This window comes from Camelina sativa, chromosome 10, assembly GCF_000633955.1.
Source record: "Camelina sativa cultivar DH55 chromosome 10, Cs, whole genome shotgun sequence".
Lineage (NCBI taxonomy): Eukaryota > Viridiplantae > Streptophyta > Magnoliopsida > Brassicales > Brassicaceae > Camelina > Camelina sativa.
The window spans coordinates 10,511,853-10,520,769 of NC_025694.1; the positions used below are offsets into that span (position 1 = coordinate 10,511,853).

General features: G+C 37.5%; 2 protein-coding genes across 2 annotated transcripts; one reads left to right on the plus strand and one right to left on the minus strand.

Annotated features, from left to right (window-relative positions):
• LOC104718338 (chitotriosidase-1-like) lies at positions 1,645-3,258 on the plus strand. Its single transcript, XM_010436063.1, has 3 exons — positions 1,645-2,416; positions 2,512-2,916; positions 3,025-3,258. The coding sequence occupies exons 1-3, from the start codon at positions 1,759-1,761 to the stop codon at positions 3,045-3,047; spliced, it is 1,086 nt and encodes a 361-aa protein (XP_010434365.1). The 5' UTR covers positions 1,645-1,758; the 3' UTR covers positions 3,048-3,258.
• On the minus strand, positions 3,423-8,654 carry LOC104720233 (bifunctional aspartokinase/homoserine dehydrogenase 2, chloroplastic-like). Its single transcript, XM_010438175.2, has 18 exons — positions 8,453-8,654; positions 8,013-8,250; positions 7,523-7,903; positions 7,342-7,430; positions 6,953-7,256; positions 6,828-6,880; positions 6,532-6,740; positions 6,336-6,423; positions 6,130-6,243; positions 5,901-5,999; positions 5,601-5,795; positions 5,494-5,525; positions 4,854-5,169; positions 4,582-4,727; positions 4,342-4,477; positions 4,163-4,246; positions 3,990-4,082; positions 3,423-3,876 (listed from the first exon to the last, which is right to left on the minus strand). The coding sequence occupies exons 2-18, from the start codon at positions 8,233-8,235 to the stop codon at positions 3,631-3,633; spliced, it is 2,808 nt and encodes a 935-aa protein (XP_010436477.1). The 5' UTR covers positions 8,236-8,250; positions 8,453-8,654; the 3' UTR covers positions 3,423-3,630.

The window sequence follows — 8,917 nt, forward strand, 5'->3', positions numbered from 1 at the left end:
AAATTACTATATATGGTAAATTTACTATATATGTATGTTGAACACACACTTTTTCTATTAATTGAGTAATATAAATTCGTTTTAAAAAAATTCAAATCAAAATATATGCAGGAAAAATATACATTTTTATTAAATTTATGTATTATATGATGATTCACTATTTTAAATTTTAAAATCAATAAAGATGATAGGAGAATAATTTTTTTAATATAGAATAAATCTTCTAAATATCTATATTAATTATAGGATATTATATATATGGATATTTAAAATATTTTAATTCTGTTTGGTTATAAGGATAGTAGAAAAAATTAACTATACTTGTTTGGATATGAATATAAGCATTAATTGCATTAAATGTAAAAACTTTCCAAAATGTATTTTGAACAAAAGTTGCTGCAAAAATACTAGTATAGATGTATATATTTTCTTCAAAGTTAGTATTCTGTACGGATCGGATATTCTAATTTGACGTCGGATTGAATAGCGTAATTAAATCACGTAATTGTCGTGATATGAAAATGAATTAAAGATTAACCTACATATTTTTTTATATTAAAATATTAAGCTTTTTAAAATCTCGTAAATGGGGAAAAATCAAACTCATTTATATTAAGTATCTGATTGCTAGATTTCGGGTAATTTCATAAATTTGACCCGATCCAAAACATAGTTATGGACTAATCTACCCGACTTTGAATTCTAGACTAAATTACAGTGGTATTTTAGGCATAGGCAAAGTTGTACTTCTCTCTTACTAATAAGGATATATCCAATTGTTTTTTTTTTTTTGCAACCATCCCATTGTTTTTTTCTTTCAACTATCCGATTGTTTCTTTTCTCTTTTTTTATTAACAGGAGACTTTCTTTTGTGAGCTATTAATTTTTTATGTTATGTTTGAGAGCTATACATATCCTATATAAATAACTAGATGTGTGAATCTCAGATATATAAGTATATAATAAGTAACAAAGCATAATATTGTAAAATTGTGACCTTTGGAATATATTTGAAAATGAAAAGGTTTAGAAAGTTGATAGTTAAGTGATTTTTATCCGTCAACAATGTGGTAAGATCAGTAAATAATTTCTGATATAGAATTTTGAAGTAGAATTCGAAAGTATACTATCAATTGTATCTCAACTGAACTATAACATCTGTATCTCAACAAAATATGTATACCTATAAATATGTTATACTTATAAAAATATACCGCTTTTTATAGTTTAGTTGACCCCGGTAAGATAAATTTCTGGGGCCATCACTATGCACCAATACATTGTGAGACAAATAGAAAAAAATCCTAAGCTGAAAGCCTAATAGCAGACTAATGATCTGGTATGTGTAGAAGCATGTATTCATGACATTCAATAATTAAAATCACTGTGGAAACAGTTGGACCTTAATTCTTAAAACTAGTATATGATAAACTCTTCAACCACCATTTTAAACTTTACAAACAAGTGTTAATTAAATAAGGATACATCAAGTATGATGATAGGGATGAGCTTCTTTCTTAATGGTTCGTGTCACAGTCACAGCATTTAGTAAAGACTTTTGGTTTTGGAAATCAAATTAACTTCAAGACTTGAATTTGTCTAAAGTCTTTTGAATATTTCAAAATAAGTCTTCCCAAAATCAATATAAATAGATAAAGGAAGCACCCTCTTAGTTTGTATCACCACCACAACAAAGCACCAACAAACAAAGAAACACAGCTAGAGAAAGCATTTTGTCAAAAGACTTTGAGACCAAAAATGTCTTCTGATGAGAATCAGGGAACCCCAGCCTCCGTGGTAAAAGCTTCGTACTGGTATCCAGATGGAGAGACCCCTGAGTCCATAACTTCGGCCGAAACCATTCCCTCAGCTCTCTTCACTCACCTTTTCTGCGCCTACGCTGATCTCGCGGCTGACACCCAGACAGTTTATGTCTCCCGAAAGCACGACTACATGTTTTCCACTTTCACTGACACCGTCAAGATTAAAAACGACCAGGTGCAGACCCTCTTGTCGGTGGGCGGAAGAAATGCAAATTATGTGTTTGCGTCAATGGCAAGTAGACAAAACTCTCGGGAGATGTTCATTGATTCTTGGATTAGGATCGCTAGACGTTACGGATTCCATGGTCTCGATTTAGCATGGGAGTACCCAAACAGTGATGCTGAGATGAACGACTTTGGGGACCTAGTTAGAGATTTGCGAGATGCGGTTAACGCCGAGCACTCGCTCACCAACCGACCGATTTTGCTGTTGACGGCTGCCGTTTACTACTCCCCGGTTTACAAGAAGTTTACCTACCCAGTTAAAGTGATGAAAGATAGCTTGGATTGGGTTAATATCATAGCCTATGATTTTTTCGGTCCGTCCGGTACCCTTGGTCTGCCCGCTTGTCTGTATAATCCTTGGGATAAAGGTATAAAGTTTATATTATAAACATAACTTACTTATTTCCCTACGATCCATATATGTGTATTTTTTGGTCAAACTCGAATAAAATTTGGTTGACAGATCCATGCGGCGACTCTGGTTTGAAACAGTGGATTAAGGCCGGACTTCCAGAGAGGAAAGCAGTCTTTGGATTCTCATACCTTGGCTGGTCCTGGTCCCATAATGCCGAAGACGACAAGGATCACGGTAATGATGCTGCAGCCATCACCCGAGGCCAAGTAGCACTGACACCTAACGGTTCTATCAGCTATAGTAAGATAAAGGAGTTCATAAAGGATTACGGACCCACAACGGAACATGACAAGGCAGTGGTCGAAGATTACTGTTTCTCCAAGGAGACTTTGATTAGGTACGACGATACTCAGAGCGTCGTGACGAAAGTGAGATACACTAAGTGCAACGATCTGCTTGGTTACTTTGCCTGGAACGTTGGAGCTGACGATAACACTCTTCTATCCACCGCAGGTTCGTCTCTTTTTTTCCTTTCATAAATATTATTTTTCGTTTCGATTCTTTCTATTCCAGCAAATATATATACTGAGTCTCTTATATATGTATTTTGAACTTTTACAGCATCGCAAGCATGGGATGCTTAATAGACAACCATCGGAGGAGTTCCCACAACGAAAACAAGTGAATGAAGAAGGAAATAAATAAAAGACGAGTGAAGAATAAAACACGTTTGCTTTATGTTGTTGCTGTCTACATTTATCATGTTTTCTATAATTTTTTTTTAAAAAAGTAAGAATGCTTGCTTATATTATTGTAAACAAAATTCATTAAATTGGAGAAATCTTTTTGTGCATTTATTCTGCATGTCCAGCTGCTGGGACTCACCGAGTCACCGTCTACTAGTTTTTTCCAACAAATGCCTTACCAACTTGCTTCAGCGCAATTCCAACGAAACTTATAAAAAGAAGATAAGAAATTCTAATTGACCTCGACCACCGAAATAAAATAGATACTCCATATATTCTAAAGAAATGCTTCGTTTTATTAAATTGCACATCGTTTAGATCTAAAAAAATATTCAAAAAAAAAAACAACAAACTAGTCGCTATTGTACATTACCACAAAAATTACAAAGACCAGCAAAAAGTTGTTGATTCGTAGCTGATACTTTAAGCGCAAAAACAGATAGCAAAACTGATAATTAATGTGGGGGTTTTTTTCCACCGGTTAGGACGGTGCACCGAGATAAGATGCGAGCCTTAGTATGTCGCTGAATATACCACCGGCCGTGACTTGAGCACCAGCTCCAGGTCCTCGGACAATAAGTGGATGATCCTTGTACCTTGTTGTTGTGAATGCTATTATGTTGTCTGAACCCGCCAGCTGCGCGAATGGATGTTCTTTCTTGTATCTCCGAAGTTCAACTGTTCCCTTTTGGTTAATTGCGTCCACCACACCAACATATCTCAGGACCTGAATCAAAAGTTTAAATTATTGTTGATATGATCAAATTGATCAAACGTGAATGATCTTTAGCCGGATTTAAGATCCGTCAAATTGAAAAGGTTTATGGTGTATGATCTTACCTCCCCGGAGTTCTCAGCATCTAGCCTTTCTTTTGCTAGGTCCCCGTCATATAGTGGAAGTTTCTCCATGAATTCTTCAGCAGAAGCGCATCCCTGAAAGTAGATTAGGAAGAACATTAGATACAGAAGATGCTAATTTTAATGATAATGAAAGGTATATGTAGATCATTTACTTTTAGCGGTTCAGGGACGAGACTTCTAATAGGAAGATCCGCGAGGTCCAATTTCAGTCCAGATTCTCGAGCGAGGATTGTCACCTACACAAACAGAGGAGTTTTGGTTTCATGAGAGAGACTACCATCATTGCAGAACTTTGCTGTGTCAGTTTGATACGTAAGAAGCAATAACGTACCTTCCTTGCAACATCAGTTCCAGATAAGTCATCTCTTGGATCAGGCTCAGTGAAACCTGCTTTCTTTGCTTCAGCGACAACCTCGCTGAAACTTCGGTCTCCAACAAAGTTGTTGAATAGGTAACTCAAAGTTCCACTGGAGAAAAAACAAAAACAACAAAATGCAAAGGAGAAATCATCAAGAATGATACCAGAAAGGAACTCAGAGTCAAATTGTGGTGAAACTGTTAACTAACAGACCTACAAATGCCCTCTATGCGTAGTATCTTGTCTCCTGTCTCAAGGAGACCACGTAAAGTGCTGATAATTGGAAGACCAGCTCCAACAGTGGCTTCATAGAAGTAATGTGTATAAGATTTCCTTTGAAGATCTCTCAGTTTCAAGTACTGAGCACACACAAAAAAGAAACATCAGTGGAGTAAGAAACCAACACAGGACAGGAACATTTCCTAATGAGTTTCTCTAACGGATTCAAAAGACGTATACTTGATGAGATGAGAAGAATATAACACCTGATCAAGGGGACCTGAGTTAGCCTTTTTATTTGGGGTAATGACGTGGATTCCCTTCCGTAACCAATCATAGTAACGGCTCGCGATAACAGAGTCTGCTGTACAATCAACCAATACAGAGTTGGGGATAAAATGATTTCCATGCACTTGTTGAGTGAATTTATCCAAATTGGCCTCTGTTCCCTTCTCGTTTAAAAGTTCTCTCCATCTCGACAAATCAATACCACTGCAATAAACAACATAGGTACAAGTCATGTGGTATTGAAACAGAATGATCATCCGCAGTTTGGAATTGAGATTAGGATTTGTCAGATAATGTCAGCTGTCCAAGATTAATGTTTACGTCATTAATACATCAACCGACAGATAAAACACACGATAACAATCAAGGGAGAGCCATGGCCAGGTATGCGAAACAGGAAACTAAAATCTTCTAGGATGCATACGGCTTCGGATCGAGAGTTTGGGATATTTTTCTCTCCAGAGAAAAGTAAAATATGCTGTCATGCCATCAAGAATGGATCCGTATGTCCTACAACGTGCNTCTGGAGTATTACTGCCTCATTAACTGCAGGCAAAACTTCTTGTTAAAATTACATCCTAGAATATAAGGGATTAAAGGCAGAAGAATAGGACAGACCTTTGCANGAATTCTTGTTTGAGAACAGCAGCCTGGAAAACATAATTTAATGCTTAATCAGCTTCTTAAAGGATTTTGAAAATACTGAACAACAATATGAAGTTCACCTGGTCTCTCAGCTGGTCAAGTAATGTAGCACCTATCAAGCCCGGTCCTATGATTCCCATTGCTAATGTAGTTCTTGACAAGAAAAACCTCGAGTGCACAGCTCTTAATGCCTTAACGCTATCTTCACGTTTAATAACGACAGTAACATTGTACTCAGAACAGCCTTGAGATATAGCTCGGACATTAATATTAGCCTGCAAGTGAGATACAAAAATAAGTACAAGGGTGCAATAAAGCTAAAATGTGTATGAGATGGATGATCCCTTATCACAATGGTTACAGTTTTAAGTAATGACCACCTTTGCCAAAGCACTGAAAAGTGTACAACTAACTCCAGGTGTACTAGCCATTTTCTGGCCAACTGCTGCTAAGATGCTACAGTTTGGTATAACCTCAATCTGAGAAAAAGAATTATATTATTGTTATTGAAACTGGCTAAGAAAAAATTATCAAATATATATGGTTAATTAGAATACGCAGGAAATAGCTGTGCTAGGATTAAAACAGAAATCAGAGAGATAGAGAGACCTGAGACAGACGTCCAGCTTGTAAAGCTTCACTAAATCTCGACCGCAGTGCCTCAGAAACAGCATTTACTTCCTTCTCAGGCACGGCAAAGCATACAGAATGCTCACTGCTAGCCTGGACAATGAATATATCAATGGCATAACCCTCTGCCTCTCAAAATGAAGAAAATTGCGATAATGATAAGGCAAGTTTTGAAATAAAGGCACCTGTGATATCATAATCACATTAGCTCCAACATCTTTTACACAGCCAAAAATGTCACTAGCAGTACCGGGTACCCCAGCCATTCCAGTACTGTCAGAATGAATTGGAAGAAGGAAGTCAACAGGGGAGGTATAAATGCCGCTTGTCAATTAAAAGAACAGAAATAAAACTCGAACAACAACGGCAAAGGTAGCTTACCCTTCAACATTTATGAGAGCCAAATTGTCGATAGTTGCAAATCCTTTGACAGGAGTTGTCAGTTTAAGGTTATAATCATCTTCAGGAGGTTGACAGATTATTGTTCCCGGTGCAGAGAGATTGAAAATATTTCTTATCACAATCGGAATATTATATCGCATCACAGGAATGATGGTGCGAGGATGTAAAACATTTGCTCCAAAATAAGACTGCATGAAGTTAAATGTTTTGATCAAAAGTTTGTACTTGGCATGATGAAACTCCCGAATATAGGATAACAAGAACGCTAAGTTTACCATTTCCCAGGCCTCTTGATAAGAAAGTGTCTGGAGTATTACTGCCTCATTAACTGCAGGCAAAACTTCTTGTTAAAATTACATCCTAGAATATAAGGGATTAAAGGCAGAAGAATAGGACAGACCTTTGCAAGGGTCCGCACTGTATACACCATCAACATCTGTCCAGATTGTTACTTGACGAGCCCTCAATAGAGCACCCATGATAGCTGCAGAGAAATCACTCCCATCTCTTTTCAAAGTTGTTGGAATATTTTGTGGAGTGCTAGCAATGAACCCAGTTGCAATAATAATTTTCGATGGATTTGAGGAGAACCACTTATCGAGTCTCTTCTCAGATTCACCAAAATCAGGATCGACCTGATTAGAGCTGGTGGGATTAACAATGAGCACGTCTCTAGTATCCATCCACTTGCAGTCAAGCCCAGTCTACAGTCAAAAGAATAGAGAGATCACAAAGTGTACAGCCTCAATTATGTCACATGAATGCAATCATCATACGCATCATTCAAACCTTTCTGACAACATATGATAGCATCTGAGCAGACCAAAGTTCCCCATGTCCCGCAACAAAATCTGAAAACGACTCTGATGCATGGCCAGCTGCAAATGAAAGATTTCAGTACTCAGTTCTTCTTCTGAAATCAAACTTAAAAGTAAATAGGAAACACAAATACGATTACTAATCACGCTACCTATGTAAATGGCACGAAGCATTGCTTTTAGATTACTAATATCATTATGCAAATGTGACAAGAAACTAGCGAGATCATCCCCATCGAGAAGGTCACGAGCCGTCAACCGATGCTTTTCCAGGACAGCTTCCAAGGCGGATAAATAAGAATCATCTCGTGATTGTGCCTTGCGGATTAAGTCATACATCATATCTGTGACCTTGGACATTGCAGAGACAACCGCAAGTTTCCTTTCAGAATTATCATTGATTATAACCTCAGCAACATTCCTAATCCTCTGAGAGTTCCCAACACAAGTCCCACCAAACTTATGAACACTCCACATTTCACCCTTAGGAATCTGAACTTGATCCACTGATTTCTCAGTCGATACACCTGAAACTGCAACCAAATTGAGTAATCACTTTGACTACAATTCCAACACTCATTATCAGAAGGGAAAACAAAAAAGCTCATATATCTATCAATATGAATCAAAACAAAAACTAACCAGTAGTAGCTGTAGCTGATAGATGAAAATCCGGAAGTTCACATCGAATCATACCAACGCCGCCGCCGCCGCCAATAGTCTGCCGAAACCTGGGCAATACAAGACGCCGCCGGAGACAAGGAGGTTTCGGGACACGGACAAGGCATTGCGGCGGAAAACATCCAAATCTAATCGGATTAGTATTCGGCGGAGAAAGAGTAAATGACGGCTTTAGAGTCGCCATGTTTATCGAATATACCTGCAACCAAACCACAGAGTTACAAGCTTCCAACACACTGACCTCCGAAGAATCAAATCGAAACGCTTCAAAACTCAACGAATCAATCGACTAAAAATACCACTTAAGTCGGCTACAACAGTGAAGTGTTAAACCCTAAATTAGCTTTTCATAGAGAAACAAACAAAAAAAAACAATAATAAATAAAGAGAAGAAGACTCACAGTGATGATTTCCCGGCGGCACGGCGGCGGAGAAAGGGAGAAATTAAATAAATAAAAAAGGTGTACGGCTTTGATTAGTGCGGCGAAATAGCGCGAGCGATTTGAAATGTAGTCAAAAAAAGGTTTTTAAGAATCTGAGAGACCTCACGAGTCCACCAGACCAGAGAGAGTGAAGGAAGAATCTCCGAGAAGCGGCTTCACGATTTTTGTCAATCAACAATAAGCCGCCACGTGGCTATCTGCGTCAACGGCGTCCAAGTAATTAATTAATTATCACGTTTTTTATTTCGTCTTTTATTGTGTTTTGATTAAAGCCCTTTTTGGCCCATTAGAATTAATTTACATTTTGGGCTTATAAATGAAGCCTCATTTTGTTTTATATAGGATGTCTATATCAAGTTTTGGATTAAAGCCCTTTTTGACCTATTAGAATTATGCACTCACACCCACTTTCTCCAAAATTAT